At 36.5% G+C, this 22,612-nt stretch overlaps 1 protein-coding gene across 2 annotated transcripts in view; it reads right to left on the bottom strand.

Annotated features, from left to right (window-relative positions):
• Positions 1–22,612, bottom strand: part of STXBP5L (syntaxin binding protein 5L) — a 323,261-nt gene that overhangs the window by 256,086 nt on the left and 44,563 nt on the right. For both annotated transcript variants that reach the window (XM_068974295.1, XM_068974303.1), the window contains exon 2: positions 14,185–14,282. In XM_068974295.1, coding sequence (XP_068830396.1) covers positions 14,185–14,282 — 98 coding nt within the window. The remainder of the gene's footprint in view (positions 1–14,184; positions 14,283–22,612) is intronic.

Here is a 22,612-nt window from a genome sequence, read left to right as displayed (position 1 = left end):
CAATGGAATTAAATTAGAAATCAATAAGGAAAGAATTATAGAAAAATCTCTAATATTTAGAAACTAAATAAAACATTTCTAAATAACCCTTAGTTAAAGAAAACAAGTAGAAATTAGAAAATAATTCAAGCTGAATGGAAGGAAAACACAGCATGTTAAAATTTGGGGATGGGGAATTACAATTCTGCCAAGAGGGAACAGCACTATTACTCCCAGTTTCTGTCCTTCATAACTGAAAACAAGAGCAAAAACCCTGGAGATAACATAAACAAGCAAAAGTAAACTCTGAGGTAGAAAGAAAGAGAAATTTCTAGGCATCTCAGGACTTGCAGAATGACACAGTAGTGAGTTCCTTGAGTTTCCTTTGTGTCCCATATATGCTAGACAGGGCAGTGCAGAACTTTTCAACCCAGTACCACAAACTAGCACAGGTAAAAAATAACGACAAAAACAAAAAATCCAAGAAAAGCTATTCTCCAAAAGGACTGAGAAGACGGTGGGCTAAAAGCAAACTGTGGCATTATCCATCCTATTCTATCCAAACAACAATGAAAAAACCATACTTTCCTCCTTCCCACTCCATGGAGTTCAAGAGGGCTGACTAGGGAGCTGATCATCTACCTCATCTCATTCCCGCCATGCAGAGTACACTTTTTAAATCCTATAGCAACTGGTATTTAAGGACACAAGCAGGTTGCTAATCACCCATCCCCTGCCTGGAAGAAGCAGGTAGCACTTTGTTCCACTGCCAGGTTATATCAGTGCACTAAGCAGGATGCTGAATTCCCATCTCCACAGCAGTGGAGGCAGGGGGCAGCAATATAACCCTGATGGGGTAGTACTATTGAGTCTAAATCAGCAGTTGATTTTCTATCTTCTTACCAGTATAAGGATGTTATTTTAATTTCTCCAACAAGATATGGCAGCACTGGAGTACAGCGGCAACAATTTGAATGAGCTAGTATAAGGTGGGGGTAGTTATCATTAGGTTTCACTCACATCCTCCTAGCACCCCAAGTCAGCAAGGTGATAATTTGGAAGCAGAATCCTAACTTCCACTTGACTGCAAGAAGACTGAACAAGGTGGGTGAAGCAAGGCTAGTCAGCAACCAAATCATATCAGAGAATCCTAATAGGAGCTAAACAACTAATCACATCAAAGAGGGAAAACAAGGTGATGCAGGGAGAAGTGATTGATACTATGATTCCTTTATCTCCTGATGTCACTGGAGCACAGTGGGAAGGTGAACTTCCACCCTACCCACTTGAAATGAAGCAGTATCAATTACCACCCTCCTTTTTGAGGGATGAGTATGTTGACAGGGCTCACCAAGAAACTGTACATACCCATCTGGGAGTCAAACAGCAAAGGAAAACTTAAATGGTCACTCACTGCAGATGACATTATACTGTACATAGAAAATTCTACAGTCTTCACCAGAAAACTACTAGGATATATAAATTGAGTAATGTTGTAGGATACAAAATTAATACACAGAAATCTGTTACATTTATATACACTACCAGAAAGAGAAATTAAGAACACAATACCACTTGCAATTGTATCACACAAAACTAACCAAACTGATCACATGGATCACAACCTTGTCTAACTCAATGAAACGATGAGCTATGCTGTGCAGGGCCACCCAAGACATATGGATCAGGGTCGAGAGTTCTGACAAAATGTGGCCCACTAGAGAAGGGAATAGAAAAACACTTCAGTATTCTTGCCTTGAGAACCCCATGAACAGTATGAAAAGGCAAAAAGATCTGACACTAAAAGATGAACTCCCCAGGTCAGTAGGTACCCAATAGGCAACTACAGAAGAGCAGAGAAAAAAATTCAGAAGGAACGAACAGGCTGAGCCAAACAAAAACAACATCCAGTTGTGGATGTGTCTGGTGGTGGAAGTAAAGTCTGATGCTGTAAAAAACAATATTGCATAGGAATCTGGAATGGTAGGTCCATGAATCAAGGCAAATTGGAAGTGGTCAAACAGGAGATGACAAGAGTGAACATCGACATTTTAGGAATTGGTGAACTACATAGAAAACCCTAAAGACTCCACCAGAAAATTACTAGAGCTAATCAATGAATATATTAAAGTTGCAGGATATAAAACCAACACACAGAAATCCCTTGCAACCTATACACTAATAATGAGAAAACAGAAAGAGATTTTGAGGAAACAATTCCATTCACCATTGCAATAAAAAGAATAAAATACTTCAGAATATATCTACCTAAAGAATCTAAAGATCCATATATAGAAAACTATAAAACACTGATGAAAGAAATCAAAGAGGACACTTAATAGATGGAGAAACATACCGTGTTCATGGATTGGAAGAATCAATATAGTGAAAATGAGTATACTACCCAAAGCAATCTATAGGTTCAATGCAATCCCTATCAAGCTACCAACGGTATTTTTCACAGAGCTAGAACAAATAATTTCACAATTTGTATGGAATACAAAAAAACCTCGACTAGCCAAAGCAACCTTGAGAAAGAAGAGTGGAACTGGGGGAATCAACCTGCCTGACTTCAGGCTCTAGTACAAAGCCACAGTCATCAAGACAGTATGGTACTGGCACAAAGACAGAACTATAGATCAATGGAACAAAATAGAAAGCCCAGAGTACATCATGAGAAACACTGGGCTGGAAGAAGCACAAGCTGGAATCAAGATTGCTGGGAGAAATATCAATAACCTCAGATATGCAGATGACACCACCCTTATGGCAGAAAGTGAAGAGGAACTAAAAAGCCTCTTGATGAGGGGGAGGCCCAATACCCCTCGCTGCCCCAGTTCAGCAAGAAGTAGCCAGAAAGACCTTGATGCCCCTATTCCCAAAGAATTGGGCCTCCCATCTCTTGAGGGGGGAATGTTAGGTAGGTAGAATAGGGACAAGGAGTCCAAAATGGCGGTGGCTAAAACACAAGGAAGAGAAAAGCCTAAGAGAATAGAAAAAAAGGAGGTCCGAGGACCAGAGTGAAGACTTCAGGTAGAACAAACAGCACTCCTGGCTAAGCCCAACTTGCATAGGGCAGGCCCAGGTGGAGGAAAAAATATATATAAGGAGGAGCCAAAGCGCTTTCTCTCTCTCTCTCTCTCTCTCCCCCTCCCCCATGCACTCCTCCACTCTCTTCCCTTCAAGTCTTTGGGTTGCCATGCCCTCACGCTTCGAGGATGGATTCTCCTGCTATCTTCTAAATAAAATAGAGCTTTAACACTGAAAAAATAAAAAAAATAAAAAGCCTCTTGATGAAAGTGAAAGTGGAGAGTGAAAAAGTTGGCTTAAAGCTCAACATTCAGAAAACGAAGATCATGGTATCTGCTCCTATCACTTCATGGGAAATAGATGGGGAAACAGTGGAAACAGTGTCAGACTTTATTTTGGGGGGCTCCAAAATCACTGCAGATGGTGACTACAGCCATGAAATTAAAAGATGCTTACTCCTTGGAAGAAAATTTATGACCAACCTAGATAGCATATTCAAGAGCAGAGACATTACTTTGCCAACAAAGGTCCGTCTAGTCAAGGCTATGGTTTTTCCAGTGGTCACGTATGGATGTGAGAGTTGGACTGTGAAGAAAGCTGAGTGCCGAAGAATTGATGCTTTTGAACTGTGGTGTAGGAGAAGACTCTTGAGAGTCCCTTGGACTACAAGGAGATCCAACCAGTCCATTGTGAAGGAGATCAGCCCTGGGATTTCTTTGGAGGGAATGATGCTAAAGCTGAAACTCCAGTACTTTGGCCAACTAATGCAAAGAGTTGACTCACTGGAAAAGACTCTGATGCTGGGAGGGATTGGGGGCAGGAGGAAAAGGGGATGACAGAAGATGAGATGGCTGGATGGCATCACTTACTCGATGGACGTGAGTCTGAGTGAACTCCGGGAGTTGGTGATGGACATAGGGGCCTGGCGTGCTGCAATTCATGAGGTCACAAAGAGTTGGACACAACTAAGTGACTGAACTGAAGAACTGAACTGATGGACACCTTATCTTTGACAAAGGAAGCAAGAATATACAATGAAGAAAAGACAATCTCTTTAACAAGTGGTGCTGGGAAAACTGGGCAACCACTTGTAAAAGAATGAAACTAGAACACTTTCTAACACCATGCACAAAAATAAACTCAAAATGGGTTAAAGATCTAAACATAAGACCAGAAACTATAAAACTCCTAGAGGAGAGCATAGGCAAAACACTCTCTGACATAATTCACAGCAGGATCTTCTATGACCCACCTCCCAGAATAATGGAAATAAAAGCAAAGATAAACAAATGGGACCTAACTAAAATTAATAGCTTCTGCACAACAAAGGAAACTACAAGCAAGATGAAAAGACAGCCTTCAGAATGGGAGAAAATAACAGCAAATGAAGCAACTGACAAAGAATTAATCTCAAAAATATACAAGCAACTCCTACAGCTCAATTCCAGAAAAATAAACAATCCAATCTAAAAATGGGCCAAAGAACTAAACAGACATCTCTCCAAAGAAGACATACAGATGGTTAACAAACACATGAAAAAATGCTCAACATCACTCATTATCAGAGAAATGCAAATCAAAACCACAATGAGGTACCACTTCACACCAGTCAGAATGGCTGCTATCCAAAAGTCTACAAGCAATAAATGCTGGAGAGGGTGTGGAGAAAAGAAAACCCTCTTACACTGTTGGTGGGAATGCAAACTAGTACAGCCACTATGGAGAACAGTGTGGAATTCCTTTAAAAACTGGACACAGAACTGCCATATGACCCACCAATCCCACTGCTGGGTATACACACCGAGGAAACCAGAATTGAAAGAGAGACGTGTACCCTGATGTTCATCGCAGCACTGTTTATAATAGCCAGGAATTGGAAGCAACCTAGATGTCCACCAGCAGACAAATAGATAAGAAAGCTGTGGTACATATACACAATGGAGTATTACTCAGCCATTAAAAAGAATACATTTGAATCAGTTCTAATGAGGTGGATGAAACTGGAGCCTATTATACACAGTGAAGTAAGCCAGAAAGAAAAACACCAATATAATATACTAATGCATATATATAGAATTTAGAAAGATGGTAATGATAACCCTGTATGTGAGACAGCAAAAGAGACACAGATGTATAGAACAGTATTTTTGACTCTGTGGGAGAGGGCAAGGGTGGGATGATTTGGCATTGAAACATGTATAATATCATATGTGAAACGAATCACCTTTCCAGGTTTGATGCATGATACAGGATGCTCGTGGCTGGTGCACTGAGATGACCCAGAGGGATGGGATGGGGAGGGAGGTGGGAGGGGGAGTTCAGGATGGGGAACACGTGTACACCCATGGCAGATTCATGTTGATGTATGGGAAAAACAATACAATATTGTAAAGTAATTACCTCCAATTAAAATAAATAAATTTATATTAAAAAAAGGAATAAGTGAACTAAAATGGACTGGAATGGGCAAATTTAATTCAGATGACAATTATACCTACTACTGTGTGCAACGGAGAAGGCAATGGCAACCCACTCCAGTACTCTTGCCTGGAAAATCCCATGGATGGAGGAGCCTGGAAGGCTGCAGTCCATGGGGTCGCTGAGGGTTGGACACGACTGAGTGACTTCACTTTCATTTTCACTGTGTGCAAGAGTCATTTAGAAGAACTGGAGTAGCCCTCATAGTCTACAAGAGTCCAAAATACAGTACCTGGGTGCAATCTCAAAAACAACAGAATCATCTGTTTGTTTCCAAGGCAAACTGTTTACTATCACGGTAATCTAAGTCTATGCCCCAACCACTAATGCCAAAGATGCTGAAGTGGAACAGTTCTCTAAAGACCTATAAGATCTTTAGAACTAACACCAAAATACATGTTCTTTTCATCACAGGGGTCTGGAATGCAAAAGTCAAGAGATACCTGGAGTAATAGGCAAGTTTGGCCTTGGAGTACAAACTGAAGCAGAGCAGAGGCTAAAAGAACTTTGTGAAGAGAACACACTGGTCATAGGAAACACCCTCTTCCAACAACACAAGACAACTCTACACAAGGACATCACCAGGTGGTCAATACCAAAGTCAGATTGATTATATTCTTTGCAGCTGAAGATGAAGAAGCTCTATAGAGTGGCAAAAACAAGACCAGGAGCTGACTGTGGCTCAGATCATGAACTCCTTATAGCAAAATTCAGACTTATATTGAAGAAAGTAAGAAAAATCACTAGGCCATTCAGGTATGACTTAAATCAAATTCCTATGATGATACAGAAAAAGTGACAAACAGATTCAAAGGATCAGATCTGATAGACAGAGTGCCTGAAGAACTATGGATGAAGGTTCAAAACACTGTACAGGAGTAGGTGAACAAAACCATCCTGAAGAAAAGAAATGCAAAATGGCAAAATGGTTGCCTGAGGAGGCCTTACAAATAGCTGAGAAAAGAAGAAAAGCTAAAGGCAAAGGAGAAAAGGAAAGATATACCCATTTGAATGCAGAGTTCCAAAGAATAGCAAGGAGAGATAAGAAAGCCTTCCTAAGTGGACAATGCAAAGAAGTAGAGGAAAATAATAAAATGGGAAAGATTAGAGATCTCTTCAGGAAAATTAGAGATACCAAGGAACATTTCATGCAAAGATGGGCACAATAAAGGACAGAAATGATATGGACCTACCAGAAGAAGAAGATATTAAGAAGAGGTGGCAAGAATACACAGAAGAACTGTACAAGAAAGATCTTAATAATCTGGATAACCACAATGGTGTAATCACTCACCTAGAGCCAGACTTCTGGAGTGCGAAGTCGAGTGGGCCTTAGCAAACATCACTATGATCAAAGCTAGTGGAGGTGATGGAATTCCAGCAGAGCTACTCAAAATCCTAAAAGATACTGCCGTGAAAGTGCACTCAACATGCCAGTATATTAGGAAAACTCAGCACTGCCACATGACTGAAAAAGGTCAGTCTTCATTCCAATCCCAAAGAAAGACAGTTGCAAAGAATTTTCAAACTACCACACAATGGCACTCCTTTCACATGCTAGCAAAGTAATGCTCAAAATTCTCCAACCGAGGTCTCAACAGTACATGAACCAAGAACCTCCAGATGTTCAAGGTGGATTTAGAAAAAGCAGAGGAACCAGAGATCAAATTGCCAACATACATCGGATCACAGAAAAAGCAAGAGAGTTCCAGAAAAACATCTACTTCTGCTTCATTGACTACACAAAAGCATTTGACTGTGTGGATCACAACAAACTGTGGAAAATTCTTAAAGAGATAGGAATACCAGACTACCTGATCAGACTCCTGAGAAACCTGTATGCAGGTCAAGAGGCAACAATTAGAACTGGACATGGAACAATGGACTGGTTCCGAATTGGGAAAGGAGTACGTCAAGGCTGTATACCATCACCCTGCTCATTTAACTTCTATGCAGAGTACATCATGCAAAATGCCCCACTAGATGATGTACAAGCTGAAATCAAGATTGCTGGGAGAAATTTCAATAACCTCAGATATGCAGATAGCACCACCCTTATGGCAGAAAGCAAAGAGGAACTAAAAGATCGTCTTGATGAAAGTAAAAGAGCAGAGTGAAAAAGCTGGCTTAAAACTCAAAATTCAAAAACCCAAGATCATGGCATCCGGTCCCATTGCCTCATGGCAAATAGATGGGGAAACAATAGAAACAGTGAGAGACTTTATTTTCTTGGGCTCCAAAATCACTGCAGATGGTGAGTGCAGCCATGAAATTAAAAGACAGCCATGAAATTAAAAGATGCTTGCTCTTTTGAGGAAATGCTATGACCAACCTAGACAGCATATTAAATAGCAGAGACATGACTTTTCCAACAAACGTCCGTCTAGTCAAAGCTATGGTTTTTCCAGTAGTCATGTATAAATGTGAGAGTTGGAACATAAAGAAGGCTGAGCACCAAAGAATTGATGCTTTTGAACTATAGTGTTGGAGAAGACTCTTGAGAGTCCCTTGGACTGCAAGGAGATTAACCAGTCAATCCTATAGGAAATCAATCCTGACTATTCATTGGAAAGACTGACGCTGAAGCGCCAATACTTTGGTACCTGATGCAAAGAGCTGCAGAGAAGGTGGTGGCAACCCAGTCCAGTACTCTTGCCTGGAACATCCCATGGGGAGAGGAGCCTGGTAGGCTGCAGTCCATGGGGTTGCTAAGAGTCGGACACTACTGAGCGACTTCACTTTCACTTTTCACTTTCATGCATTGGAGAAGGAAATGGCAGCCCAGTCCAGTGTTCTCACCTGGAGAATCCCAGGGATGGGGGAGACTGGAGGGCTGCCGTCTATGGGGTCGCACAGAGTTGGACACGACTGAAGCGACTTAGCAGCGGCAGCAGCAGCAGCAGCAAAGAGCTGACTCATTAGAAAATACCCTGATGCTGGGAAAGACTGCAGGCAGGAGAAGGGGATGGCAGACTAGGAGATGGTTGGAACAGCATCACCAACTCAATGGACATGAGTTTGAGCAAGCTCTGAGAGATGGTGAAGGACAGGGAAGCCTAGCAAGCTGCAGTCCCTGTGGTTGCAAAGAGTTGGATACGATTGTTCAGTGACAGAACAACAACAACAACAAAAAGAATAAAAGACCTAGGAATAAATTTACCTAAGGAAGTGAAAGACATGTATACTGGAAACTATAAGACACTGATGAAAGAAACTGAAACCATAAATAATAGGGCAGATATACTATGCTCAAGCATGGAAGGATTAACACTGTTAAAAATGTCCATACCATCCAAGGCAATCTAAAGATTCAGTGGAATTCCTAGAAAAACACCCATGCATTTTTCACAGAACTAGAACAAATAATCCCAAAATTTGTACACAACTACAAAAGACCTCGAATAGCAAAAACAATCTTAAGAAAGAGGAACAAAGCTAGACTTATCATGCTCCTTCATTTTAAACTATTACAAAGCTATAAGTAATCAAAACAATATGATACTGGCATAAAAGCCAACACATAAACCAATGTAATAAAATCAAGATCCCCAAAATTAACCAGTTCGTATTTGGTCAACAAGTATTTTACAAGGAAGCCAATAATATTCAACAGAGGAAGGACGTCTCTTCAATAAATGATGCAGGAAAAACTGCATCACTGGAGTTTTCTGGACAGCCATATGCAAAAGAATTAAGTTGAACCACTATCTTACACTATATACAAAAATTAACTCAAAATGGATTAAGAACTTGGACAAAAGACATGAAACCATAAAACTCCTAGAAGAAAATATAAGGAATAACTCCTGGAAACGATTCTTGGCAATGATTCTTCAGACTTGACACAAAAAACAAAACAACAAAATATAAAACAAAGTGTGGCTACATCAAACTAAAAAGCTCCTTCCTGTACAGCAAAGGAAACTGTTAACAAAATAAAAAAGCAACCTATCCTATGGAAGAAAATATTTGCAAATCACATCTGATAAGGGATCAATATTCAAAATATATAAAGAACTCATATGACTCAGCAGCAAAACAAACAGTTCAATTAAAAACTTGCAAAGGATCTGAATGGATTCTTTTGCAAAAAAAACAGACATACAGACGGCTAAGAGGTATTGAAAAGGCACTCAACATCACTAATTATCAAGGAAATGCAAATGAAACAGCAATGGGATATTATCTCTTTCTTAAAATGGCTATTATCGGAAAGACAAGGAATAACAGCTGTTGGCAAGGGTATAGAGAAAACGGAACCCCTGTGCACTGTTAGTGAGACTGTAAATTGTGCAAGCACTATGAAAAACATAACGAGGTTTAGGATGGGCATGTACACACTACTATATTTAAAACAGCTAACCAACAAGGACCTACTGTATAGCACAGAGAATTCAGCTCAGTATGTTTCAATAACCTAAACAAGAAAAGAATTTGAAAAAGAACAATACATATATGTGTATAACTGAATCACTTTGCTGTTCACTTGACACTAACACAACACTGTTAATCAACTATACTGCAGTACAAAATTTTAAATATTTTTAAAAGGTAATAAAATAAAATAGAACTACCACCCAATCCAACAATTCTACTTCTGGGTATTTATCAGAAGGAAATGAAAATCTAACTCAAAAAGATATCTGTACCTTCATATTTATTCCAGAATTATTTACAATAGTCTAGATATGGAAACAACCTAATTGTCCACTGATGGATGAATGGATAAAGAAAACATGATATACATAGACAAAGAAAAGAATGTTACTCAGCCATATTAAAAGAATGAAATCTAGCCATTTGTGACAACATGGATGGACATCAAAGGCATTATGCTGACTCAAACAAGTCAGAGAAAGACAAATACTTTACACTCACACTAAAAAACAGAAATCTAAAAATCAAACAAACAAAAATACTGAACACATAGAAACAGGGAACAGATTGGTGGTTGCCAAAGGTAGGAGGTGCGGGGTGGGCAGAATCGATGAAGGCGTTCAAAAGTCAAACTTTCATTATAAAATAAGATCTGAGGATGTACTGCACAGAATGGTAATTATAGTTAATATTACTCTACTGTGTATTGAAAGCTGCTAAGAGGGTAGATCTCTAAAATTCTCATCAGAAGAAAAAAAGTTTTTGCAACTATGTGTGGTGACACATTAACTAGACTTATTGTGCTGATCATTTCACAATATATAGAGATACTGAATAATTATGTTGTACATATGAACCTAAGATAACATTTTATGTCCATTATATCTCAATAAAAAAAGAAAGAAAATAATCAAACAATATTCTATATACAATAAACTCACTTCAAATACAATGACATAAGTTTACAGCAAAAGGATAGAAATAGCTATAACATGTAAACATTAATTTGTTTTTTAAAAGTATGAGTAGTTATGCTAAAATCACATAAGGTCAATTTCAGAGCAAAGAAAATTACTGGAGATAAGTAAAAACATCACATAATGATAAAGGGGTCAATCCATGGAAGGTATAACAATTCTAAATGTGTGCATACCAAACCACAGACCTTAAAAATACAGAAAGCCAAAACTAATGAAGCTAGAAAGAGATAAATATATACATAATTAGAGTTGGAGTTCCTAATTCACTCTACTCTAGGGATTTGACAAGAATTACCAGACAAAAATGAGCAAGAATATAGAACTCAACAACACAATCAACCAGTATCTAGTTGACAAATATAAAACATCCACTCAGAAAGAAAAGAATGCTTTCATGTTCTTCCATAGTCTATACAGTATCTACCAAGACAGATCATATCCTAGGCCACAGAACAAATCTCAACAAATTTAAAAGAATTAAAATCATAAAGTGTGTGTTTTCTGACCATAATGGAGTCAAAACTGGAAATTTTCTTGTTTTTGATTTCCAAACACATGCCATGTAACTAAAATACTTCATAAGTAATTGATGATTCAAAGAAGTCAAACATGTATACTATCATGTAAGAAATGAATCGCTAGTCTAGGTTCGATACAGGATACAGGATGCTTGGGGCTGGTGTACTAGGATGACCCAGAGAGATGATATGGGGAGGATGGTGGGAGGGGAATTCAGGGTTGGGAACTCATGTACACCTGTGGTGGATTCATGTCAATGTATGGCAAAACCAATACAGTATTGTAAAAGTAAAAAAATAAATCCAAAAAAAAAAAAAAAGACCAAAGAAGTCTCAAAGACAATTTTTAAAACTATATATGACTGAATGAAAATTCAAACACACATATCAAAACTTGTGTAATCAGTTAAGACTGTGCTGGGAGGAGAATTAATAACACTAAATGTATACCTTAGAAAAGAGAATGAAAATTCTCAAATCAATAACATGCTCCCACTTCAAAAAACTAGAAAAAAAGAGCAAAATAAGCTCAAAGAAATGCTAAAGATAATTCAGGATAAAATGGAAAGAATAAAACAAAAGCAATTAAACAAAAGCTAGTTCCTCAAAAAAAAATCAATAAAAATTTACAAACCACTAGTAAGACAGACTACAAACTATCCAAATAAAATAGAAAGCTAAAGTAGTCCTATAACTTATTTTAAAAAGTGAATCTGTAACATAAAATCTCATAGTCTCCAGGTCCAAGTCCTCTCATTAGAAAATACTTACAAACATTTAAAGAATTAACACCAATTTTATACAAAATATTCCAGAAAACAGATGCAGAGAGAACATTTCTCAGTTCATTTTATGAATCCAGTACTACCCTACTATGAAAACCAAACAAGACAATATAAATAGAAAGTTCACTCAAAAAGGAACCTGTATTTAAATATAAAATGTATAACTATAATTTAGGGAAAAAAGAAAATAAGATACAAAGTGAGACAAAGAGTTCTAAAAGGTGATATCAAAGAAGCACAACCTATAAAGGAAAAACTGATAAACTGGACTCTAAAAGTCCGATTAAGTTGGTGAAAAGATAAGTTGAAGACTGGAAGAAAATAAATATCATATTATACCATTTATATGTGGAATCTAAAATATGATACAAATGAACTTACTTACAAAACAGAAATAGGCTGACAGTCATAGAAACGAAACATGGTTACTAAAGGGGATAGAGGGGGAAACAATAAATTAGGAGTTTATGGTTAGCAGATACAAACAATTATATATAAAACAGATAAACAACAGGGTCCTACTGTACAGCATAGGAAACTATATGCAATATCTTGTAATAAACTATAATGGATAGGAATAGAAAAGACACACATATATGAATCATTTTACTGTACATCAGAAACTAATACAAATTAAGTACTTAAATTTTTTAAAAAGTTTAAAAATGAAATAACAAACAAAAGAAAAAGACTGAAGAAAATAACTGCAAACCATATATTTGACAAAAGATTAGTATCTAAAATATACAAGAATACCATAATGAGACATCACCAGAAAATGATCAGAATGGCTATAGTAACACTAAACGCTGGTAATGATATAGAGATACAGAATCACTCATATACTACTGGTGGGAATAAAAATATGATGATCACTCTGGAAAACAGTTTGGGATTTTCTCATAAAACTAAACATGCAGCTATTGCACAACCCCTGCAGCTGCTCTCCTGGACATTTATACAAGAGAAATGAAAATTTATATTCACACAAAAATATGCACACAAATGTTCATAGCTGCTTTAATCATAATCAGAAACTGAAAATCCAGATATCCTTCAGCAAGTGAAAGGTTAAACAAGCTGTGGTACATCCCTACCATGGAATGTTACTCAACAATAAAAAAATTCAACTATTAATACATACAACAACTTCAATGAGTCATCAGAGAATTATGCTGAGTGAACAAAGCAAACCTCAAAAGGTTACATACAGTATGATTCCATTTATATAACATTTTTAAAGTGACAAAATTATTGAAACAAAGAACAAACAAGTGTCAGGAGTCAAGGATGAGGCTGAGGGAACTGGAGGGTAAGGATGTGGCTCTAAAAGGGCAACATGAGAAATCTCTGCAGTGATAGAAATGCTCTTTACCTCAAGTATATCAATTTCCTGGTTGTAGTAGTATACTAATAGTTTAAAATATTTCTATTGGGGGAAGTTGGCTAAAAAGTACATGGGATTTTTCTATATTACTTCTTAAAAACTGCACAAGTCTATAATTATCTTAAAAGTTTATTTACAAAACTGGGATGACACTAAAACAAAATCTGGGAGGATATTTACAACTCTACAGGCATATATTAGAAAAGAAGAAATTTCTCAAATCCATGACCTCAGTTTTCACCCTAGAACACCAGAAAAAGATAAAATGAAAACCAAGATTAATCAACAGATAGGAAATAAAAAAGACCAAATCAGGAATCAATGAAATAAAATATAGGAAAACAATACAGAAAAACAATGAAACCAAAAATTGCTTCTTATGAAAATCAGTACAGTTAACAAGCTTCTAGCGTCTAGACTAACCAGGGGAAAAACTCAAAACACAAATCACCAATATCAAGGATTTTAAAAGGGACATGAATACTTATCTCACAAACATTAAAAATATACCAATTAATTTGACGACGTGGGTTATTCATATCTAAAGAAACAATAAAATTTATTTGGTCATAAATATTTCACTTACCTGAATATTTAAGGAAATGTAATTGGTATTAATATAGTAAATAATGAAACAAAATTAAGGATACATTCGTATAGCACCAGTTCTCGTCCCAATAGCCAAGATTTTCTGAACTGGATCAAAGGCTAATGTGGTGGGCTGATAAGGAAAACCATGCCGAACTGTCTGAAAGAGAAAATACTGAAAATAGTCATCAGAGAAATAAAAATTAAAGTCACAACAAGATACCACTATCCAACCAGCAGAATGACTAAAATAATTAATTTTACAAAAAAAAGACCACCAAGTGTTGTTGGCAGGAGTGTTAAATCACAAACACTTTGGAAAAACATGTTGCAGTTCTTTAAAAACTAAATATATACCTGTCCTATGACCCAGAAAGTTCACTCCTATGTATGTAACCAAGAAAATAATGAGCATATGTCCACATATTAATTTGTATAAGTACCCCCCTAACAGCTTTAACAACCTAGAAAAAACTCAAATGACAAACAAGAGAATCAAACATCAAAACTGTGGTAATGCATACAATAGAATAACTCAACAATCAAATAATAAAAACTAATGACAGAAACAAAAACATGGATGATTCTCAAGAACATTATGCTAAGTAAAGGAAGCAATACACAAAAGAGTATGTATAGTATTATTACAAATACATAAACAAGCAAAACTAACCTATGGGCATAAAGGAACTTTACTAAGTGAAGGTAATATTCTATATTCTGATAAGGTTTGAATTTTACATGTGTATACTGTAGTCAAAACTCATAAAATGGTATAATAATATTTGTGCTTTAATATATAAATGAGTGTTCCAGTATGATTCTTTCAACTCCACTGTATGTTTGAAAGGTTTCATAATATCACAATGAGAAAGAAAGAAAAGAAAAATATAAAGAGCTCATAATATCACAAAAGAGATAAGACTAACATGTAAAAAAGGAATATGCAATATTAGATAAATTAATTTCAAAATGAAATATGCTAGAACCTTTAAAACAAAGAGGACTCACATAGGTCAGGAAAAAAGAGATTCTGTATCTTGTTCAGTCAAATATTTAGTGCTCCAAAAACTACTTCTAATGGAAATATTTTTATAATATATTGCTTTCATAAATATTCAAAGATGAAAAGATTAAACATAGCATGTAGTTTATCTAAAATTAATTCCCCAGATAAAACAAAGTAGAGTTCATTGCATAAATTTCTCATTTTCCTTTAAAGCATATAAGAATATATATGCAAAAGCATATTAACTAATATATAACCAAATCTGTATTTTTCTTACTTAGTAGCATATTATAGAAATATTTCTACAAAAAAATGCGTTTAGATGTACTTCAACCTATTTAAAGATTGTAGAGCTCATTATAGTATGAATATACCACAACATCTTTAAACAACTAACTATTGTTCTATAATCTCCAAAGAATTCTCAACTAAATTAGCAAAAAATATATTTAGCAACAAAACCCACTTTCTATTTATGATCCTTACCTGAGGTATTTCCCTCTTCATTCTCAACTGTCCTTGTTTTGACTTATAAACAAAATTTTCAAGAGGAAGATACTCATAATTCTTATGCAGATTTAATAATCAGAATATAGTTTCTCTCAAAAAAAAAAAAAACAGAAGAGGTAGGAACACTTCCCAACTCATTTTATGGCTAATATTACCCTGATCCTGGAAATTAAGTCATCACAAGCAAAGAAAACTGAAGACTACTAATTAATTAATATGGATATAAAAATCCCTCCCCAAAATATTAGCAAGCCACTCATCAGCAGAAAAGTGGCAGATTTACTGAGCATGGCCCTGCCCACCAGAGCAAGACCCACTTTTCCTGATAGCTAGTCTCTCCCATCAGAAAGCTTACACAAGCTTCTTATCCTCATCCATCGGAGGGCAGACAGAATGAAAACCACAATCACAGAAAACTAAGAAAAATGATGACAAGGATCAGTCTTGCATAACTCAATGAAGCTATGAGCCATATCATGTAGGGTCACCCAAGATAGATGGGTCATGGTGGAGAGTTCTGACAAAATGTGGCCCACTAGAGAAGGAAATGGAAAAAAAACTTCAGCATTTTTGCTGAATAACTCCATTCATGATAACCCCATGAACAGTATGAAAAGGCAAAAAGATCTGACACTGAAAGATGAAGCCCCCAGGTCAGTAGGTGTCCAATATGCTACTAGAAAACAGGAGAGAAATAGCTCCAGAAGGAATGAAGAGGCTGAGCCAAAACAAAAATACCACCCAGTTGTGGATGTATCTGGTGGTGAAAGTAAACTCCAATGCTGTAAAAAACAATACTGTATAGAAATCTGGAATGTTAGATCCATGAATCAAGGTAAATTGAAAGTGGTCAAACAGGAGATCACAAGAGTGAACATCAACATTTTAAGAATTACTGAACTAAAATGGATGGGTATGGGTGAATTCAATTCAGATGACCATTATATCTACTACTGTGAGCAAGAATCCCTTAGAAGAAATGGAGTAGCCCCTATAGTCAACAAGAGTCCAAAATTCAGTACTTGAGTGCAATCTCAAAAATGAAAAATGACCTGGGTTCATTTTCAAGGCAAACCATTCATCATCACAGTAATCCAAGCCTATGCCCCCAAGCACTAATGCCTGAAAACAAGAAGTAGAACGGTTCTATGAAGACCTACAAGACCTTCTAGAACAAACACCAAAAAAAGATGTCCTTTTCATTACAGGGGACTGGATGCAAAAGTAGAAGTCAAGAGATACCTGGAGTAACAGGCAAGTTTGGCCTTGGATTACAAAATGAAGCAGGGCAAAGCCTAACAGAATTTTGCCAAGAGAACACACTGGTCATAGCAAACACCTTCTTTCAACAGCACAAGAGAGGACACTACACATGGATTTCACCAGATGCTCAACACCAAAATCAGACTGATCATATTTTTGCAGGCAAAGATGGAGAAGCTCTCTATACAGTAAGCAAAAACAAGACCAGGAGCTGACTGTGGCTCAGATCATGAGCTTCTTATTGCCAAATTCAGACTTTAAATTGAAGAAAGTAGGGAAAACCACTAGATCATTCAGGTACAACTTAAATCAACTTCACTTGTTAAATCAAATCCCTTATGATTATACATTGGAAGTAACAAATAGATTCAAGAGATTAGATCTAATAGAGTGTCTTAAAAACTATGGACAAAGGTTCATAACATTGTACAGGATGCAGTGACCAAAAACAAACTCAAGAAAAAGAAATTCAACAAGGCGAAATGGCTGTCTGAGGAAGCCTTACAAATAGCTGAGAAAACAAGAGAAATGAAAAGCAAAGGAGAAAAGGATATATATACACATCTGAATACAGTGTTCCAAAGAATAGCAAGAGAGATCAGACAGCCTTAAGTGAATAATGGAAAGAGATAGAGGAAAACATTAGCATGGGAAAGACTAGAGATCTCTTCAAGAAAATTAGAGATAGCAAGGGAACATTCCATGTGAAGATGGTCACAATAAAGAACAGAAATGATATGAACCTAACAGAAGCAGAAGATATTAAGAAAAGGTGGCAAGAAAACACAGAACTGTACAAAAAAGGTCTTAATGACCCAGATAACAACAATGGTGTGATCACTCACCTAGAGCCAGACATCCTGGAGTGTGAAGTCAAGTGGGCCTTATGAAGCATTACTATGAACAAAGCTAGTGAAAGTGATGGAATTCCAGCTGAGCTCTTTCAAATCCCAAAAAAGGATGTTGTTGAAGTGCTGCACTCAATAAGCCAGCAAATTTGGAAAACTCAGCAGTGGCCACAGGACTAGAACAGGTCAGTTTTCATTCCAATCCCAAAGAAGGGCAATGCCAAAGAATGTTCAAACTACCACACAATTGCACTCATTTTACATGCTATCAAGGTAATGCTCAAAATCCTTCAAACTAGGCTTCAAAAATATGCGAACTGAGAACTTCCAGAAGTACAAGGTGGATTTAGAAAAGGCCAAGGAATCAGAGATCAAATTGCCAACATCTGCTGGATCACTGAAAAAGCAAGGAAATTTCAGAAACCATCTACTTCTGCTTCATTGACTACACTAAAGCAACTGACTGTGTGGATCACAAAAAACTGTGGAAATTCTTCAAGAGATGAGAACACCAGACCACCTTATCCTGCCTCCTAAGAAACCTGTATACAGGTAAAGAAGCAACAGTTAGAACTAGACATGGAACAACAGACTGGTTCCAAATTGGGAAAGGAGTATGTCAAGGCTGTATACTGTCACCCTGGCTTATTTAACTTATATGCAGAGAACATCATGCGAAATGCCCAGCTAGATGACGCACATCAATTAGATTGATGGGAGGAATATCAATAACTTCAGATATGCAGATGATACCACACTGATGGCAGCAAGGGAAGAGGAATTAAAGAGCCTCTTGATAAAGCTGAAAGAGCAGAGTGAAAAAGCTGGCTTAAAACTCAACATTCAGAAAATGATCATTTCATGCCATCTATTCCATGGCAAATAGATGGGGAAAAGGTGGAGACAGTGACACACTTTATTTTCTTGGGGTCCAACATCACTGTGGACAGTGACTGTAGCCACAAAATTAAAAGACACTTGCTCCTTGGAAGAAAAGCCATGACAAACCTAGAGAGCATATTGAAAAAACAGAAACATCACTTTGCCAACAAAGGTCTATATATTCAGAGCTATGGTTTTTCCAGTAGTCGTGTATGGATGTGAGAGTTGGACCATAAAGAAGGCTGAATGCCAAAGAATTGATGCTTTCAAACTGCGGTGCTGGAGAAGACTCTTGAGAGTCCCTTGGACTAGAAGGAGATCAAACCAGTCAATCCTAAAGGAAATCAACCCTGAATATTCATTGGAAGGACTGATGCTGAAGCTCCAAAATTTTGGCCACCTGATGTGAAGAGCCAACTCACTCGAAAAGACCTGAATCCTCGGAAAGATTGAAGGCAGGAAGAGAAGAGGCTGACAGAGTTGGATGGTATCATCAACTCAATGAACATGAGTTTGAGCAGACTCTAGGAGTTGGTGAAGAACAGGGAAGCCTGGCATGCTGCAGTCCACAGGGTTGCAAAGAGGACTTCCCTGGTGGCTCAGATGATAAAGCATCTGCCTACAATGCGGGAGACCCGGGTTCGATCCCTGGGTCAGGAAGATACCCTGGAGAAGGAAATGGCAATCCACTCCAGTACTATTGCCTGGAAAATCCCATGGACAGAGGAGCCTGGTAGGCTACAGTCCATGGGGTCGCAAAGAGTCGGACACGACTGAGCAACTTCACTTCACTTCACTTCACTTTAGCAACTGAACAACAACAAAACCAATTACAGCAACATATGAAAAGGAATACATATGACTTTGTAGACTTTATCCCAGGAATGCACAGTTGGTTTAACATCAAAAAAAATATTTAATGTAACATACTGTCTCAATATACTATCTCAACAGATGTGAGAGCTGGACAATAAAAAAGGCGAAAGCCAAAGAATTGATGCTTTTGAACAGTGGCATTGGAGAAGACTATTGAGAGTCCCTTGGACTGCAAGGAGATCAAACCAGTCCATCCTAAATGAAATTAACCCTGAATATTCACTGGAAGGACTGAAGCTGAAGCTCCCATACTTTGGCCACCTGATGTGGAGAAAGTTTGAAGGCAGGAGAAGAAGGGGTCAGCAGAGCATGAGACACTTGGATGGCATCACTGACTCAATGGACATGAGTCTGAGAAAACTCTGGAAGATGGTGAAGGACAGGGATGCTGCAGTCCATGAGGTCACAAAGAGTCAGACACAACTGAGTAACTGAACTATCTCAATAGAACATAGTACAAAAGTCACATGGTCACCTCAATAGATAGGGAAAAATTATTTCAAAAAATCCAACACCCACTTATATTTAAAAAATTCAACAAATGAATTGTAGAGAACTTTTTCAATCTGATAAATGGCATGTACAATAAACCCTCAGCTAACGTCATACTAATCAGTGAAAGAATGAATGGTTTCTCTCTAAGGTCAGGAATGAAACAAGTGTGTCCGCTCCTGTCACTTCTACATCCTTTCCAGGACAATTAGGTGAGGGGTGGGGGCAGGGGGAAGACATCCAGACTTTTTAAAAGATAACTGAAACTATGTGCTAATGACATGACCTTGTGGATATAAACCTAAGAAATAATCGAAAAAATTATTAGAACTAAAAAGAAGTTAGGCAAAATTGCAAAATTAATGTACAAATTATATTTCTATATATACTAGTGATACCCTATCCAAAAGCAAACTTAAGAGAACAATTTCATTTACAATAACAACCAAAGTAATAAAATACTCAGTAATGAAATGAACAAAACAAGTATAAAACTTACATGCTAAAAACTATAAAACATTGTTGAAAAAAATTAAAGAAGACCTAACTAAAGGAAAAGCTTCTCATATACATCTATTAAAATACTTAAGATTGTTCAGGTGACAATACTCCCCATTGATCTTCAGATTCAATGCAACCCCTAAAAAATCTAGTTTGTTTCCTTTATGTAAAAATTTGACAAGTTGACCCTAAGATTCATATGAGTACTCAAGAGACCCAGAATATCAAAATGATCTTAAAAAAGATGAACAAAGTTGAAACATTCATATTTTCCATTTTTAAAACTTATGTGAATCTACAATAATCAAGACAATGAGTTACTGGCATAAGGATAAACACTTAGATAAGTGGAACAGCATTTAGATCCCAGAAATAAATGTTCACATTTTCAGTTAATTGATTACTGAGAAGGGTGCTAAGACAATTCAATGAGAAATGAACGGTCTCTCAACAAATGACACTGGATATGAGTCATTTGGATATGGATATCTGGATATCTATAAGCGAAATAATCAAGTTGGACTCATATACACAAATAACTCAAAATGGATCATAGACCTAAATGTAAGAGGCAAAACTATACAAATTTTAGAAGAAAGCACATGTTTTTAAATCTTAGTGACTTAGGATTAGGCAATGGTTTCCTAAATATGACACCAAAAGCAATAAATTAAAAACATAAATTGACCCTTGTGAGAATTAAAAACTTTTGTGCTATAGAGGAAACTATCAAGAAAGTTAAAAAAAAACCACATAAACAGAGAAAATATTTGTAAATCATATCTAATAAGGCATTTATATCCAGAAAAAAAATAAAGAACTCTTACAACTCAGTAATAAAAGACAAATAACTCATTTTTCCTCAAAACTTGAAACAGAGTTACCCTATAACCCAGTGATTTCTCTCCTGGGTATATAACCAAGAAAAATAAAGATAAATCCCAAATATACACCCATTTTATAAGATATTTGGAAGTGTATAGAATAGAAATGTGATTTTTAACATTGAAATCTTAAATCAGTATATTCTTTCTTTTTTTTTCATTTTAGCTTTATTTTTATCAAACTCAACACATAATTTTTAAATGTCAGATAATTCTATAGGACATATCATAAAAATTAGAAATAATCTATCCCCTTCCTTTGCCCATTTCCTGCCTTCTAGAGGCAACCACTTTTTAATCTTTTCGCTATTTATTTTGGCATTTACCTAAGGTATCTGAAAATGACATTTTTATATTGCTATTAACTGACTTCTCAAAAAAATTCTTTCTTCTCTCCCACCTCTTCATTACACATACAAGCACCCTTGCCACATCTCCATCTTCTCAACAAATCTTAGCAGTCAGTGTTAACACTCTATTAATACTGCTCTCTTATTTTGCCTCACAAATGTTTTATCCCCTGATGTTACATTTTTTAATTTGCATTTTCTAAGTTTTTATGTACTTGTCATTAATTCAATCCTAAACTTTGCCCCAGCTGCCCAAATTATCTTTCAGTGTGTTAAACACATTGGGTATATGGATTCAGAGAGAGAAAGGAGAGAGAGACAGAGAGCCAAAGAAAGAAAGGGAGGAATTATTTATATAATGTTCAAACAATCCCTAATGACTTAAAAGCAAATCAGTTGCTGCTAATTTCCAGGAACAGAAAGAGAGATGGACTACTACAAAGGTCACAAGTGATGAAAAAAAATCTGTCATAGTGATTTCAGAGAAAACACATTACCTACTACAGTATACATGATTTTAGATTGTTTTAAGCATTATAAAGTAAGTACTTAAGAATATAGGCACAAATACTAATAAAATACTAGTAAATCCAATCCAGGAATGTTTACTAAATGATGATAAACCATGACTAAATAACGTGTATTACAGAAATTTAAGTATGTACATGTACCTCATATTTCATTTGTTACTAACATATTTCACTCTTTTCTTTACCTGAACTTAAACTTTAAGTTCTCCAGGCCTCAGCCTTGACACTGAGGGCACTTCTGCTTACAAAATAAGACTTGACAAGATATAGACACAGAAAAGCAAACAATATTCTTCATGATATAAACGTATTTACAACTACCATTTCTGAAAAGAAGTCTGTACC

The sequence above is a fragment of the Capricornis sumatraensis genome, chromosome 1 (genome assembly GCF_032405125.1).
Source record: "Capricornis sumatraensis isolate serow.1 chromosome 1, serow.2, whole genome shotgun sequence".
In the NCBI taxonomy this organism is placed as follows: domain Eukaryota; kingdom Metazoa; phylum Chordata; class Mammalia; order Artiodactyla; family Bovidae; genus Capricornis; species Capricornis sumatraensis.
This window is presented reverse-complemented; position numbering and strand designations above follow the sequence as displayed.